Consider the following 18597-nt stretch of genomic DNA (forward strand, 5'->3'; position numbering starts at 1 on the left):
TACTGGACATGTATATAAATTTGAAAATATTTGCGTTTGGACTTCAGTTTTTGGTTTGACGAATTTCTGTGGGCAGATATTTTCGAACATAAACTATATTAAAAATAAATCAAAAGGAACTGTCTGAATGAGTCTCTCAGCATGCTTAAAGACGAAAATTACAGCATACTTCCTTGGTGTTGAAAGACTCGCTCGTGAAGTTCAGTAGCAAAAAGTCACATTAATTAGAAATACTATTAATAAATAATATTTCAATATATATATATATATATATATATATATATTTTTAATAAAACACCTTCCCACTATTCCATTTCTTAAAAACTCCCCCAGCTTGAGCTGAAGTGCAGCTCTTTGGATCCTCTTTTTTTAATTAGATAAAAAAATGGCTCTTCACTCAAAAAGGTTGATGACCCCTGGCATAAGGGAACATTAAATTTTGGAAAAAATATGGCTGCAGAATAGATGTGTGGCAGGTGAATAGTAAATTGGACAAATTATTGGAAGGAATGGACAAAAGGATTTTTTTTTTTTTTTTTTTTTGCCTTGCATCATACTGCCAAATACTAATAGGTTAGCAGCATGTTTTACTTTGATCATATAATGTTTAATTGTATTACAGTAGCATTAGAGATCACTAGTAGATTTTTTTTTTTTTTTTGAATAAACTTCTTAATACTCTAATGCACCTTTGGCATTCATCTTGTGAATTAAATTGTCTTTGGGTTGTTAAATGCTCTACTGATGTAGTGTTTATTCATCCACCAGGGAGAAGGCAGTAATCAGGGCTGGCGGAATATGGTAAGCAGGGCATAGGGGTGCCAATGTCTGAGGGCACTTAAATTCAAAATTTTTATTATAATAATATTTAATAAAATTATCTCCAGGGTGTCAAATACATTTCTGTCTAGGGACACCAAAAACTAGTGCTGCACCTGGCAGCAATCCACTAAACAGATGTTTTGATGATACACTACAAATGCACATTACCTTTCTTTAAGCACTGTTTATTTGTAGTGCAGTATACTGGGACTGAAAGCCTCATGATTTGAGAGATTGCTAAAGATTAATCTTTTCTATCAGTACACTTACATTTGCTCAATATGAAAGAACTAAAGGACATTATCAAGTATGCAGGGATAAATAATTTACAACACTCCACTTTGCTTGGTCACAGTAATTTAAATAATTTTAATTAAAATATACATATAAATAAGAAATATTTCTGCATTTTTAGTTCCCTCATCAGTAGCTATAGAGAATTTTTTAAAAATTAAATTAACAAAGGCACTTATTTGTAACAACAACAAAGAAAAAGTGAAAAACAATTTAATAAGAAGCCTATGGAAGGCAACTACCCTTAGGCCAAGTGATAGAAACGGTGGAATAGTTTTAGGGCTTCTTTATAATTAGGACTGTACATATTCATGATCTTTTCATTTTATTATTTTTTATTGTGATAAAATGTGTCAGTGAACTAATTTTTAATAACTCTGTTAGTGCCACTGATTGGAAAACCAAAGGGTTCTGGAATGTGTTATTTATATGTTAATTAAAATTACCTAAATTACCTGATCAATCAATGTAGCATAGTGTTTATTTTACAAACTCATATTTTACAACAGCACATCTTTTGTAGTTATCTTTAAAAAAAAATAGTTAAGTACTACTATCTTAAGAAGTTTAACCTATTTAAATCTAAAGCTTATCATATTCTATTTATAGTTCCAGGTATCAAGATGCTTGACACACACAAAATAAAGTTAAAATGAACACTCAAGATAAAATAAAGTAGTGTTCATTTTATTAAAGCTATCATTTTAGCACCTTATTATGGAAAAGTTTTCAGTAATTACTCTATGCACCTTTCAAGATTTTAATTTCACATATTACAATGTTAACTGCATTTCATATCTTGCAATTTTACAAATTGTTCCATATTGTGAGCAAAGTTTCAGAAGCTCTTACAATTAAAAGAGCAAATATACAATGGTGGACTGAAATATAATGCCTCTTAGTTCATAACCTTAGCTTGGTGGTACAAGTTCAAACTAATAGTTCATGTAACTAATAGTTTAGTTAGCATGTGCTCAATAGTACATGATATTTATTTACAAGTCATACTGTTTCAAAATATTTCAAAATTTTTTGAGAAAGGGACCACAACTGATTCAGTCTGGTACACTGAGATATCAGACAAGTTCAATAAAAGAATCAAACAAATAAGATCTAGCAATATAGTAATATTTTCTTCAACACAACAGTGCACAATTTAATTGCTGCAGCTGTGTAATGCTGGCAAGAATTTCATGTCGACCTCCATCTATCCTATAGTGTAGGTTTGGACCCAAACTTAAACTTCTCTGATGAAGTTAAAGCAGTTATGAAGAGACAGTTGGCCTCTCAGTAATATGAATTTTACTTGAAAGGCATACAAAAAAAGTGGGGGAAAAAATGCATTGAGTGGTCAAACAAGAGGATATAGCAGTACATGCATTTGAGTTGACTGTGCTCTAAGCCCATGTGAATGGCAAATACAGTGATGTCCTTGTATTTTCTTTTATTGTAAGATCCTCTGACCCTATGTAGCCATCCTAGAGTATAAATAGAAAATTTATTTATGAAGGAAAACAATAGATCAAATTACTTTCTTCTGATCTACAAATATTTTTTCTTTTTTATCTATATTCCTTTAAAAATTATGCAATAAGAGGCATTAGTTTTCAGCAAATTCTTGTACAAGAAAAAGAAACAAATGTGACATAATTATAGTTTTTAACTGAAACTTGGACAGTAAAAAATACAACCTAATTTATACACATGAATAATTGCAGAATAATTTATTTCTTACTCCTGTGTATTTTACTACCTATAATATTGCTGCAGTAGACTGCTAATTTTCAAGTTGTTTCTATGATATCCTTTATACAAAGCACCTACTTTTATAGACAACAGAACAATTAGCTTTATGTATATATATCGAAGAATCTAAAAACTGTACAAAAAAAAAAAAAAAAACAACAGCACATTAAACTGGCAACTTAATTATTCAAGGTGTTTAAACTCCTTTTAAAACCAATACTGGAAATATGTTATTGGTTCTCATAATTTCCTTCTCTCATGACTTCTTATATAAATACAGATTTCCATAGTTATTTCTTGTAATGCAAACTAACATTTTATTTAAAGCAGAGACCATATTTTGTAGTCACACAACATGCATTTTTATGTGAAAGGAATGAAGGTTGATTAATTCTTAGAATTATAGCATTTTGTATGCTAACTTCATCCTCATTTTTCACTCTCTCAATTAAGAGTTGTGTGCATTTGCATGTGTCCTTACTTGAGGAGAGTAAAGAATTTGAACATTTTTAACATTTCCAACAAGTATGCAAGTTACTATTATATCCATGCTGAACATATTTTTATCCTATTTATGAGAATAAATACTTAAAATTAAACCTGATCAATATGTTTTGCAGAACAAGAAACTGAAACATGTAACTTGTGTTCTGAAGAATTTAAAGCAGTTAAACAACGTTTAATTTTATAAATTGCTTCTCATACATACTTTTGTTTAATAATCGGAAGAAACAGTTTAATTTTATAAAACTACAACCAGAAATAATTTAATACATATAAATACAATGAAGAATCACAATAATGCATATGTGCAGGACAGCAAAGTACTAAAAAGGCAAATGTTATACCTAACATCTTTGATATGTGGAAACTGCAAATAAATCAACACAAAATACTGTTTTGGTAGCTTGTGATTTATTCCAAAAATGTTTTTGGAATAAACCACAGGAATTCAAAAATACAACAGTGGCTGTTTGGTATTTTTAATAAGGATACATAATTTAGATTATGTCTTCTGAATGCACACCTTTTCAACACCACATGCACAATTCTTAATAATCTGCAATATATATGTAAGAAGGTTTCATATTCTTACTTTGCTTTACACTTTGAAGCCAAGTTATGGCACTTGAGAGTCCAGTAATTATATTAGTTCTTAGCTGTTACAAACTTATGATTTTACCAAAGGATAGAGCAAATTAATTGTCAGACCAGTACTGAAGAGAGACCAAATAAATGTTGGAGCACGTAAGGTAGAGATCCATTGCCTAATTCTGTTTAAAGACTTTTTAAGGAATGTATTTGTCACTTTCAAGAATCTAGTCTTTTCCTATATAAATAGAAAGAAACTAATATTAGATTTACATTACACAGATGCCAGGAAGAAATTTAAAAATTCCACTATTTATCTAAATAACAGTGAACATAATTCTGACATTTTCTGTTATATTCTAATAATTTGTAGTGCCAAATATATTTTAGGTTGATATGTACAGCTATTATCAAAAAAAAAATTTTGGGTCAATGTGAGTCAATTTGCAATATTTTTATTTTATAGCCAACCTTTGACTGTCAAAAAAGCAGGAGAAAAACAGGAGAATTGTGGACCAATACAAGGAAAAGGGAGATTTTTCAAATAAAAGTGGTTTATTATTATTTTTTTAGTTCAAACTGCACAAAAATTAAATTTCACTAAAAACATACTTATTAAAATACAGACAGGATTATTTACCAGTACACTATGTTTTCAAATTAGTACACCTAGGATTGTTTTGTCTGGATTTTCTATTAGACACCAACTGATTTTGATTTCTTCAAGAATGACAGAGTTGCAGAAATGCCAAGTGAAAGTTTTGTTCATAACAATGGCACTATTGTCTGGACTTGAAGTATTTTCTGAGCAGAGTTCAGGTCTTCGCTGTCTAGTGAAGCATTTAGAAATGCTTCACTAGAAAGAAGATTTTCACCTAACCTGAACTCTTTTCATTTTTGTCATGTAGCTGAATGTTCTCTCACACTCAGCATTGCTTTGAGAAATTGTTAAAATGTCATGATTTTATCTTGGAATAATATTCTTTGTGCACTTGTCAGTTCTCCAACCACTGCACAGTTCTTTCTTTTATAATAGAATCTGGTAAGCTCCGACTCTGAAGCTAACAGAACTAATGCCCCTAGAAACTTGTCCACAAAACAATTTCAAATTTGAAAACAATGCATTGCCAACTGATGAAATTTGTGATACTTTGGCATTTATAAGAACATTTCTATGGAAACTTGTGCAGTATGTAGTCACATACTGCACAAGTTAGTTTAACTTCTGTTCCGGGTAAAATAATGGAGTCGCTGGTTAAAGATGCATTGCAGGATCATCTAGACAAGACTGCAGCAATAATTCAGACACAGCATGGGTTTGTTAAGGGAAAGTCTTGTCTGACAAATTTGATAGGATATTATGATGTGGTTACAAAGGAACTGGATGCAAAAAATAATTTTGATATCATATATTTGGATTTCAGGAAAGCTTTTGACACTGTTGCGCATGGAAGACTATTGTACAAATTGGAGCAGAATGGCATTAAGGGTAAGTTGCTACAATGGATAAAAGGATGGTTAAGTGGGAGAAGACAGAGGGTGGTAATCAATGGGTGCTGCTCTTCTTGGACTAATGTTATTAGTGGAGTCCCACAGGATTCGGTGTTGGGTCCACTGTTGTTTTGTATATTTATCAATGATATTGATGAAGGTATATCAGGCTTAGTGTCGAAGTTTGCAGATGATACAAAGGTTGACAGGGTTGTTAATGACAACCCTGACAACTGACAGTAATGGCAGTGTGCTACTGCAACAGGATCTAGATAATTTGGGCAGATGGGCAAAGAAGTGGCAACTGAAGTTTAACCTTGACAAATGCAAAGTACTGCATATGGGTAGAAGTAACCCCAGAGAAATGTACCAACTGTGTGGTACTACACTTAAGGTGGTAGAAAATGAAAAAGACCTGGGAGTAATTGTGCAGGCAGATATGAAGTTTTCTGAGCAATGCAGACAGGCTGCCAGGGCAGGTCATGTGGTTTTGTCAATGATATATAGGAATTTTGCTAGCAGGGAAAAGGAGTTGATTATCCCTCTGTATAAGGCAATGGTCAGGCCACGCCTTGAGTACTGCGTACAGGTCTGGAGGCCTCATTTTAGGAAGGATGTAGATTTACTTGAGCGTGTACAGAGAAGGGCAACAAGATTGGTGAGGGGAATGAAGGGATCCTCTTATCAAGAGAGGCTTAAGTTCTGCAAATTGCAGTGGCTGGAGACTAGGCACCTGTGCGGTGATCTGATTGAGGTGTATAAGGCCTTGAATGGGTTCAGCACGCTGAATTCTGATGGGATCCTTCCACTTGTTCAGATTACGAACCTAAGGGGGCATAAATTCAAATTAAGAAAAGACAGATGTAGATTAGATGTGCGGAAATTTGCTTTTAGCCAGTGGGTGGTTAATTGCTGGAACAACTTCCATCTGTTGTTGTGGAAGTTGATAGGGTGAATAAATTTAAGGAGGAACTGGACAGGCATTTGGAGGGAATGGCGTGATTTTTTTTTTGGCTGATGCTGCATAAGCTCATAACATTTGCTTTCTTGCATCACATGCCACTACTACATGCAGAAATACAGAACAGTAGACTCGATTTTCTGGGACAGAGGGTAAAAAAAAAAAAAAAAAAAAAAAAAGAGGATAATCGATTTCCCGGTTAATTCAAAAATACAGTAAGTCTCCCGACATAACATACGTTCCAGGACTTCTTACGTAGGTAGAGTTTTACGTAACTCAGGAATGACTAATAAAATACTGCTACTATATTCCCGATATACTACTATACTAAAATTACAAAAACCACATAATATCCTCAGAAGAATGAAGAAAAAAATAAATAAATAAAAAGTTATATTTTTAATTAGTTCAATTAAAAACTTTATCTGGGGACAGCAGTGAAATAGCTGGAGTGGCACATAAGAAAATAAAACATAAAGGAACAAAAATGCATGTTATTGTACTAGACAGTATGAACCAGAGCTGTAATGCTTAATACGTTCTATGTTGTTATCAATATTTGTAAAATAACAAGAGAAGTTTATCTCAATATAGTACGTAGAACACTTCCGTATGATACTCTCCAGAAATTAAAACAAACAAAAAAAAAAAATCTATAAACTTACATTAGGGTAATAAATAATTAAATTTAGCCCAATTAAACACAATTAAAAATAAGAAAATTAATTAAAAGAATTTTAAGAAAAAATTGCAAAACGATTTTCCTTCCTGAAGTTGACAACGCTTTTCGACCGTATATCTTGATCACAGGAATGAAAATTACTGAATATGCTTGCGCATGAAACTTAAATAGGGATAATTAGTCTTCACGCATGCGCGTAAAAGCCCACGAATCGGATACGGCTGACCAACTTTAACAGAATTTGTGTAATTTTATTTCTACAGTTTCTGCAATTAATAGTCATGCATAATTACGATGGACACTAAGTATTTTGGCAGTGTTAAATAAAAGTGTTTCTTGTTAACGGCGTGAAAGGTTAATTCTGATGCTGCTGAACGAGAAGCATGAACTGAGGCAGCATGTTGATTAACACGAATATTCAAAGGAAACCGTGTCGAACCCTGGTAAGACAAGTTGCAATCACGGCAAGAAATGTATACCAGATCATTAATTTGTGTTGCGAACGAGGAAAAGACTGACTGAGCGAATGTTCAGTATAGTGTGTAATTTCCGTATTGGCCTGGCCACAATTTTAAATTCGGTTTCTTTAAAGAAACTGTTAAGCCGTTTGTGCCATTGTTCCACTATGGGACAGAAAAATCAAGCCTTTCTTGGTAACAGCAACCCTTTTTCCACTCACCAATCTAATTGCCCTTCTCTGTACGTGTTTCAGCAGCTCTACATCTTTCCTAAAATGAGGCTTCCAGACCTGTATACTGACCATTGCTTTATACAAAGGGACAATCATCCCCTTATCCATTCTAGCAAAATTCCTGTATACCATTGACAAGACACCATGAGCTACTCTTACAGCCTCTTTGCACTGCTCAGAAAACTTCCTATCTGACTGCACAATTAGCCCCCAAGGTCCTTTTCATTCTCCACTACCCCGAGTGTAGTATCACCCAGTTGTTACGGTACTGTGGGGTTACTGCTGCCCATATGTAGTACTTGACATTTGTAAATGTTTGAGTTGCTACCTCTCAGACCATCTGCTCAACTTTTCCAGACCTAGTTGCAGTAACATACTATCATTACTGTCATTAACAACCCTGCCAACCTTCGTATCATCTGCAAACTTAGACATTAACCCTGATATCTGATTGAAGTGTATAAGACCTTGAATGGTTTCAGCAGGCTCTTTGCTGATGGGATACTTTTGCTTGCCGAGATTAAGAACCCGAGGTGCATAGATTCAAATTAAGGAAAGGCAGTTGTAAAACAGATATGTGGAAATTTGCTTTTAGCCAGTGGGTAGTTGATTGCTGGAACAGACTTCCACCAGACTTGTTGGGGAAGTTGATAGCTTAAATAAATTTAAGGCTGAACTAAACAAACATTTGGAATGGCCTGATGGGTGAAATGGAAAGGTTTTTTTTTTTTTTTTTTTGTTGATGCTGTATAGGCTTCCTTTCTTACATCATATGCCTCAACTAATGCTAATATACCTTCAGCAATATCATTGATAAATATCCAAAACAACAATGTGCCCAACACCGAACCCTGGGGAACTCGATTAATAACATTAGTCCATGAAGAGCAGCATCCATTGATAACCACTGTATTCTCCCACTCAACCATCCTTTTATCCATTGCAGCATACAATGGATAAAATATCCATTTTATCCGAAGGTTGGCAGGGTTGTTAATTACACTAATGACAGTACGCTGTTGCAACAGGATCTAGAAAAGTTGAGCAGATGGGCTGAGAGGTGACAAATGTAAAGTACTACATACGGGAAGCAGTAACCCCAGAGTAATGACTAACAGATTAGAAAGAATACTTGATGAGAACCAACCGAAAGAGCAAGTTGGCTTTAGGAGAGGATTCTCAACTATGGATCACCATCACATAATATCACAGCTAATGGAGAAAGCAAATGAATATAAAACACCATTATGCCTGGAATTTGTAGATTATGAAAAGGGATTTAACTCCATACAGCATAAGGCAATGTTTCGGGCATTGGAAAGATGAGGCATAGATAACCCATACATTGATTTTGAAGAAAATATATGCGAATGCTATCTTATCTCCTTTATTAGACTAGAGACAGCAGCAAATTTAAAATTGAGAAAGGAGCTCAACAAGTTTGAAGTTTAACATTGACAAACGTAAAGTACTACATATGGGAAACAGAAACCCCAGAGCAACCTATCAACTCTGTGGTACTACACTGACAGTGGTAGAGAATGAAAAGGACCTGGGGGTAATTGTGCAGGCAGATATGAAGTTCTCTGAGCAGTGCAGATGGTCTGCAAGAATAGCTCATGTTGTCTTGTCAATGATATACAGGAAATTTTCTAGCAGGGATAGGGAGGTGATTATTTCCTTGTATAAGGCAATGGTCAGGCAGCACCTTGAGTACTGTAACTTCATATCTGCCTGCACAATTACTCTCATAATTATGGATAAGGGGTTTGCTTACAGTCTTTACTGCCTCCCTTAATATACCTGGATGAATCCCATCCACTGCAGGCACTAATTTTACATTGAACTTCAATTCCTCTTCCACTTTTCTCTCACTTTTCACTAAATCATTTAGCTCCCTGTTAGATTCTAATAAACTTCTGGAATTCCCCTCAATAAAGAACTACTCATGTGTGAATGTAGATGTAAAATACCTATTCAGTTTGGCAGCAAACTGGGCAGGATCATGAACAATTAAACTATTGTCGTCAAGTAAGCCAATGTGATTCAACCCAGTCCTTCTAAGTTAATATAAGTAAACAAGCCTTTGTTGCATTTCTTGGCATTTTTTTGCCAGAGCCTTCTTGTTTTCTGCCTTGGCTTGCCTAACCTCCTTTGTGAATCAATTACAGTCTAGTTTATATCTACCATAGGCTTCTGTATTATCAGATAATTTATACGTATCCCATGCATTTTTTTTCTCAACCACAAGTCTCACCAGTTCACCTGACATCCATTTAGGTTTAAGCCTGGAATGATATTTCTTTGTTTGTATGAAAAGCCTAGTAGCATCTATGATTACTCGCTTGAATACTTCCCATTTAGCATTAGCTGCTGGCATCATCAGATGGTTCCACTGTACAGATTTAAAAAAAAAAAAAAAAAAGTCTGGGACCACTGTAGTCGCTCTTATGGAAGCAAGAGTTCTCCCTTTACCCTTGACAGTAGTTGTCATTAAGTAAGTCCCACATCAGTACACTGTAATCACTGCTTCCCAGAGGGTCATTGACCTACAGGTTCTTAATGCATGAAGAGTCACTGCCGATAATCAGATCAGATCAAGATTATTACTTCTTGTTGCTTCTCTAGAAAAGTCATTCAATAAATCCACAAAAGTCTTGCTAGTGACTGCAGTGACCAACCCACAAGTTCCAGTCATTATCTAGAAAATTAAAAACCCATTATAATTATAAGACATTTATCTATTGTTTCACTCTTTCTTTGTATAAGTGTTTGTTATACTAATCACCGTCATTATGCCTATAACACAATCCTACTCTCAATTTCATTTTCCTGACTTATGCCATACCAAACTGATTCAATGCTGACTTGATGCACTGCCTTAGATGTAATATGTTCCTTAACTAAGAGCATGATCCCCCACCTCACCTTTCTGTCCTGTGTGTACATATTGTATTCTCCATCCCTTATGCCTGAGTGACACAAGGTCTTCATATAATAACTTAATCAGTACTTCAAATTCATTAAATTTATTTAAAATGCTCCTAGCTTTTTTGTACATACAAGTATATATGTCTATGTTTTTACTCATAGGTACCCTAACACAGCCCATGGATTTACTCATTCCATGATGAAAGACAGTAGGGCTCAAAATCCAACAGCATGCTTTCCATGCTGCTGCATTTTCCAATGGAAGCAATGCAAGAATCACTTTCAACTCTGCCTGTGGCTCTAGTTAATGTATTAGTCTGTATATCTCCCCCCCCAAAGCTATCAGTAGATATTCTTGCACCACTTTAAGTGTATCCCATTCCTGTAGTAGAAGCAGTCTCTCCTGTTAACAAGCAGAGACCACGTCTAGAAAAATTCTATCCCATGAGCCTTGCACCATCTCTCCAGGGCAGAAATCTGATTGACAAGGCTCTCACAACATATACTTCCTCCTATGTCTAGGCATGATTGCAGACACTTTCAAAATTAATCCTACCTCACAACTTTTTCCCAAATTGCACTGTAATTAAATGATGTTAATTAGTGTTAATTAAATACCATATTGCCTACTCTTAATATCATTAGTGTCAGGGCCGCATTACGGCTATGGCCAAACTGGCCATGGCTGGGGGCCCTCAACAGAAGAGAGGCCTCATTTTCAGTCTAAATATTTTCTTAAGTAGTGATAAAAATTTCTAATAATAAACCAAGGAAATGTGTAATATAAAACCATACTTAAATTTAACTTCTTAAGTATTTAAATTTTATTCTTATACCATTTTATTGTACAATAATTAAGTTAAAAGTTACTATTAAAATTGTTTTTATGTTACTTTATTTTTCAAGTCAAAAAACAAAACATTTTTGACCACTTATTTTACATTTTTTTATCAAGGAATTATTTTTCACAATATAAATATAAAAACCTATGTAGTATTTGTGTGTGTGTGTGTGTGTGTGTGTGTATATATATATATATATATATATATATATTAAAGGAGCCTCAAATTTAAATATGGCCAGGGGCTTATTTCATCCTCAATCTGGCCCTGATAGTGTCCACATGTATAACAGTATCAACTTTTTTTGTCCTTAAAATATATCTGCTCCACAACATCATCTACTTTTGCTTCTGGCAGACATACACTGGTCCTATTCCACCTATCCATTTTGCACAGCATATTCCCATTTCCCTGACATATGACAATAATTCCACTATTTATTTATTTATTCATTTGTGTTTTAAAAATCAGTAACTGCTTTTGCATGGCCTACAACATTCACATGCCAAATATTAATGAAATCATGTTGTTGATTATTCATCTCATACACCAAAATGGATAAGCTGAATCTGATAGACATGTATGAAGATACTTACTGATGGAATTCCTGCAGCACTGAGAAAATCTGTCAGCTGTTTTTGATTGAGATCAACAGCCGAGAAGTATTCTTCCACTCTTTGTCTTGTCCACCAGTCAGAAATTGATTGTCTATAAGTTAAGTTTTATTTTTAATATTTGCCCATCAAAATATATTTAACTGTAAAAATGAGTAAAGGACAGATTAAAAAAATATATATATCTCAATATAAATGCAGTTTTATCAATCATTTAACAACCCACAGTATTGCTAATTACACAAAAAATAATTTTGTGCAATAATCTCAGACTATTAATTTATAGTCATAAATCAGCAACATCCAATGTAAAGTGATAGAATGAAATTTCAAAACAATACATATATGTTCAATACATATATTGTGACATGTAAACCTTCATTCCCTTCATACTCATGGCTATACTCAACTCCCAAAGACAATCTGAACCTTTGGGTGGTGGGGAGGAAATGGATCCTAATTTTCTGCAATTAGTATTTAACTTCATTTTGAAAGAGCAAGCAAGACTTAGGTGCGAGCAATTTTTTTTTTTTTTTTTTTTTAAATTCCAATTAACTTATTATTTCTAATAATAATAAACATAAAAAGGAAATGTATATAGAGGGCATCTATAAAAGATGTGAATGATTTCATTCAGGGAGCCAGCAAACATGAATGACAAAGAGATGACACATAAAAATCTCAATGTATGATTGTGCAGTGATCAAACATTTATGCTACTGAATATGGATGACTTAAAGCGATAACATGTAGAAATCAGAATAATGTAAGATTATGTAGTAATAAAATATCCAGTAGTCTCAATAACAGCATGTGTCTGAGCACCTCACACTGCAAAAGAAGGTAAAATAACCAAATACTAAAATACGGGTACGAGATTATAAGTGCCAGGATGCAGAATTTTGTGCTCGTGGAAAAAGTTTATTGGAAATTTTTACCTTCTTTTTGATTAATTAACATATTAAATTGTTTTACAAATAGTTTAAATACTCTTAGTCATTCATTAGCTTACTTTTAAATTTAGCTAGTGATTTTGTAAGTTATGACTTGCTATTTGTAATGCTATTGTAGCACATAACAAGCAGGGCAGAAGAATAGCAGTAGGGTTTTAATTGTGATAAAAAAGTAGCTCAAAGGTTCTAATTACTTGTTGGGCATATGCAGCAATGGTTTTCACCACATGGCTGCAAATTTTGGGATCATGAGTTTTGTTTGATTCCTGGATTTGGACTTTATATTTTTGACAATTGGATCTGGATATGGTTGGTATCATAGTCTCTATTATGAATTGAATAGAGATATCGAATCAGGGATATGGACTTCAAAATTGAGATTGTTTTGTCAGTTCTGTTTGAAACAGCACTTCTTTCTTAGATTGGAATCTGGAGCATCTCACAATTATTGATCAGTGATGAATACTTTTCCTGGTTATTCACTGATCATGATACAGCTCCTTGCATTGCTGTCTGTGTCAATACAGGTGGGCCTCGATTAATGCGATTAATTCATCCCGCGAGTGCATCGCGCAAAACGGATTAATCGAATATGATAACCAATAGGAAAAATTATAATTGGTCCTTGACCTTCTGGAATGTCCATAAAGAATTTTAAAAATACCTTTTAAATAACTTTTTAATTGTATATAATGTAAAAGATAATGAAAATAATTATGGAATTAAATGTTTATTGCATAAAACAGCGGTTCTTAAACTGTGCACCACGGAATATTTTAAGTTTTCGAGGGAAACACAGCGATACTCGACATCTGTCGGACACCGTGTGAACTACTAGCTCGAGGTAGTTCACAGTTTCAGCATTTCTTATTAAGTTGTTTGGACCTAACTACTAAATGAAACTGTTAGGTATTTCTTTTGGTCTGGGTGCGCCTTGAAAAAATTACCGAGACATTAAAGGCGCTGTGAACCGAGAAACTTTGGGAACCTCTGACATAAAATACACAATGAAGAAATGACTGTTGCAGAAATATTTGAACAGTGTTGACTTTCTCTTTTCATCAATCAATTTCCGATAGCCGACAACAATCTTCTCTGGGCCCTGGCAAAATAAATATCGCAGAGAACATCAAACCTTTTGTTTGAGGTTCTATGTGATACGAAATATTTCATCTAATTCTTTTACCGTTATCTCCTTCACGGTAACATTTTCATCTGGCTCATTTAAAAATTTGAATTTTTAAATGCAAGTCTGCATTGACTTTATTAGCAGGAGACAAACACGTCTTCTTCCGATGGTTGATGGAACACACCAAGGTGGGCAGCAGGCAAACGTTTGTTTATTGACCGTACGACTCACGGTAAGCTTAACGGGCGATTCAAATCTTTTTCAACTATCGCATAAAAAAAAAAAGATCGCATTAACTGGAAATTTTCATCGTGTAAAGTGAAAAGTGGTATCATTTTTCAGATAGCGTTAACTGAATATCACGTTAATCGAACTCGCGTTATGCGAGGCCTAGCTGTACTTATTTTTCTCCTCTTCTGTTATCTGAAAGACCTTCGTATTATTTACTCGAGACAGTTTTTTCCTTTCTTTTCCTACATCTATATCAAGTGTGCATCTTGCCATTCTGTGATGGCTTCCAACATTTACCTTATTCAGGACGGTAACAGAATTCACGATATATCTTCTGTTAGTGAGGACGAAGTCAATTTCATTAGTTGTTAATCCATTTGGACTCTTCCACGTCCACTTTCTGTTCACCCTTTTCTTGAAAAAAAAAAAAAAAAAAAAGTGTTCATTGCTGACAATCCTTGAGAGTCTGCAAATTCCACAAGTCTTTCACCTCTTTCATTTCTTTCACCAATTACAAAATTTCCAATAGTTCCCCTTTCTGCACTGTTTTGTCTTTTTCCAACCTTAGCATTGAAGTCCCCCATAATGATAGTGCAGTGGGTTTTCTGCTCATCTAGAAGACTCAATTTCGGTGTACATTTCTTCACCCTCTTCATCAATCATGGCTCGATGTTGGTGTACAAATGAATATAAACCCTTTGCCTACCACATTACAAAGAATATTAATGAAATTCTTGATGTGTGGATTTAAATTTTACCAACTCTAACTAAATAGCAACAATTAAATTTTATTAATTGTGTACAGAGAGAGAGAGAGAGAGAGAGAGAGAGAGAGAAAGAGAGAGATAGAGAGAGAGAGAGAGAGAGAGAGAGAGAGAGAGAGATGGGGCGGAAGTTATGCAGTTGGTTAAGTAAGATATAAAATCTAAGAAACAACACCCAACTGATGCGGGTATCCATTGTAGGGTTGAGTCAGTTCAACATGACAAAAAATTAGAGTAAGAGTCCATTACAGTATAAATGACTGATGAGCAAAACAAACAAATATACAGGCAAAAATAGTGGGTCAACAAAAATGAATTTCTTGTAATGGGGAGTTTAACTTTCCAGATATTAGATGGAACTTGTGAGTTGGTCACTCACACGGTAGAACTTTTCTGGATTTATTGGAAGAAAGCACTAATCATGTTCTGATTATCAGTAGTAACCCCCTGCTGCATTAGAAAAGAACTGATAGTGATAATGTATTCATGTGGGCCATATTTAAAAGATATATATATATATACTATCAAGGGTAACAGAAGGAATTTTACTTTTGTAAAGGTGACAAACAATGGTCTCAGTTTTTAAAATTCTTTTCAGTGAGAAATGACTTACCAACTTTAAATTTTAAGTAGTAAGAATTCAGGGATGCAAATTTAGAAGCTCTTAGCTTTTTTATACCAATTAAGAGATACTATTACAAGTTTAGACATAAATAGGGGTCAGATGAACTGATGAGACAAGTGGTAGCAAAGAAAAATACATGGGATGCTTATAGATTATCACGGGGCACAGAAATCTACAGTCAGTACAAATTAGTTTGCAATGAAATCACAATGGGGTTTAGGCAAGCTAAGGCAGATTACAAGAACTGCTTTGTTTAAGTTAACACTAGAAGGAAAGGGATAAGTTATGCCATTCAAATCTAGTGGACATTGGTCTGCTAGATTTGAATGGCAAAACTATTCATGATCCTATTCAGGTTGCTGACAAACTGAATAAGTGTTTTGTATCTACATTTATCCATAATGTTTTTAGAGATGGGCATACCAGAGGTAAATCTCATTCTAACTAGGAGTTAAATGATTCTGTAACACCTGAGGGGAAAATGGAAGAGAAATTGTTGACCTAAAAGGCAATAATGCACCTTGGGCTAATAGAATCTATCCATGGATATTAAAAGCAGCAGCAAGAGGTAAACAAACCTTAAGCCATAAATATGAGAGCATCACTGGATTCAGGGGAGATCCCTATAAGCTTTGTGAATATGGGAGATGCACAAACATCTCCCATATTCACAAATGTAAATCAAATGATAAAGTGAGTAATTACAGACTTGTAAGTGTGACTTCTTGTTCCAGGGAAAATAATGGAGTAATTGCTTAACACTGACTTCAGGAGCATCTTAACAGGGATGCTTTTATACAGAAGTCACAGCAAGAATTAGTTAAGGAGAATTCATGTCTAACCAGTCTGGTTACTATGAGTACTAACAAAAGAATCCAATGAAAAAACGGGATTAATATCATAAACAATTAGATTTCAGAAAAGTATTTGATACTGTTCCACATAAGACTGCATACGAACAAGTTACTGCTATGGATAAAGTGATGGTTGAGTGGCAAAAGACAGTGGTCATTAATGGGCACTGCTGCTCTTGGACTAACATTAGTGAAGTCTCTCAGGGTTAATAAATTCAAATTGAGGAAAGACAGTTGTAGAATAGATGTGCAGAAGTTTGCCTTTAGCCAGTGGGTGGTTGATTGCTGGAACAAACTTCCATCTGTTGTAGAAGTTGATAGCTTAAATAGATTCAAGGCAGAACTAGACAAACATTTGGAACAAGTGGATGGGTGAAATGAGAAGGGTTTTTTTTTTTTTTTTTGGTTGATACTGTATAAGCTTGCTTTCTTGCATCATGTGTCTTTGCTAATGCTAAGAATGTGGATCTGTTGGAATGGGTGCAGAGAACAGAAACAAGATTAGTCAAGGATACAAAAGGTTACTCTTACCACAAAAGACTACATCTACAATTGCAGAATGTGGAATATAGGACCTATGAGGAGACCTGATTGAAGCTTGAAAGGATTTGTATAGCTTGAGTAAACTAAATGAAAACTGAAAAGAATGGTTATATGTAAAAATATTTAATTTCAGCCACAGAGTAATTAATTTTCAGAACTGCCATTTTTTTTTTTCCCTCTTTTGGATGATTCTGCATTAGTTTGCATCTTTTGTCATATGCCACTACTTATACCAAACATGAAAAAATACATTCAATAAACCAACCCATTTATCTATCATAAAGTTGGATGTAATCACAGAGTAAAATCATATTCAGGTTCTGCAATTCTATTTAATGTCCATATAATACAATGCACAACCCACTGCAGGATGGAAGCTTCCTCAACAATTCATGTTGAGGGAAATGGACCATAATCTGCCACACTGGTCCAGTGTAGGTTGGCAGATCGACCGTATTTAGCAGTCAGGGGCTTGAACTCCGGTCTACTCAAGGAGCGTGTGCCACTGCACTCCCGCTCACGACTACTCGGCTATGGAGGCGATGCACAGTGAGAAGTATCACCATCTATTTCACAGATTTTCAAATGAATAATCACCCTGTGACACAGAAGACAAGTCTCAAGGCCTGTCAAACCAAAAAGGCCAGTGATTAACATGTTACCATATGCTGTGTTATTTTTTAATAAAGAGGCACATTGCCTCAAAAGCTCCTTGTTTATTAGCTATTTGTATTTATTTATTAATTTCAAGTTTCATTTATCCAATGTAGTTAATTGTCTGAAAACTTTATACTTCCCAATGTTGGTGGATTTTTTTTTGGTAGCAATGTACAGTTATGAATCCTTAAAATAAACATTATACCCTGTGTGTGTGTGTGTGTGTGTGTCCATACAAAAATCAGTTTTACAAGTTAGATAAGAATTCTTTTTAATTATTTTACCCAATTTTGTAGTATTATGAAATATTAATTTTGAAATCAATATTCCAAGTATAATCAGGGAACATCTTAAAGTTAAGGTTTAGCATAGCAATCAGTAGTGACTTACTTTTTTCTATTTGCAACTGGGGAAAATTTATACTTATATAACGTAGCTCTAATATACTTTGGTGGTCTGTTTGATGGAAATGGGATTTTGTCATGATCAAGGAGATCAAGAACTGAAAAAAAACAAAACAAAAAAAAAATTTAAATCAGTGCAGATCATATACTTATTTTTTTAAAATATATTTTCAGAAGTTTTTATTTTCCTTTCTTAAAAATAGAAGAAATAATGCAGCTTTTGTTGAAATAAGCAATACTCAGAAATTCTAATATTTATGAATTTTACTAA

At 34.2% G+C, this 18597-nt stretch overlaps 1 protein-coding gene across 1 annotated transcript in view; it reads right to left on the bottom strand.

The window, feature by feature from the left end:
- Window positions 1–3773: 3773 nt before the first annotated feature.
- The window catches only part of LOC150077293 (lipase maturation factor 2-like), a 378351-nt gene continuing 363527 nt past the window's right edge, over window positions 3774–18597 (bottom strand). Inside the window, exons 14-16 of the mRNA XM_090386704.1 lie at window positions 18313–18424; window positions 12149–12260; window positions 3774–4192 (exon numbers count right to left, since the gene is read on the bottom strand). Of these exons, the coding sequence (XP_090242830.1) occupies window positions 4034–4192; window positions 12149–12260; window positions 18313–18424 (383 nt within the window). The 3' untranslated portion in view covers window positions 3774–4033. The remainder of the gene's footprint in view (window positions 4193–12148; window positions 12261–18312; window positions 18425–18597) is intronic.

The sequence above is a fragment of the Mastigoproctus giganteus genome, chromosome 12 (assembly GCF_048544385.1).
Source record: "Mastigoproctus giganteus isolate SK-2022 chromosome 12, ASM4854438v1, whole genome shotgun sequence".
Taxonomy (NCBI): Eukaryota; Metazoa; Arthropoda; class Arachnida; order Uropygi; family Thelyphonidae; genus Mastigoproctus; species Mastigoproctus giganteus.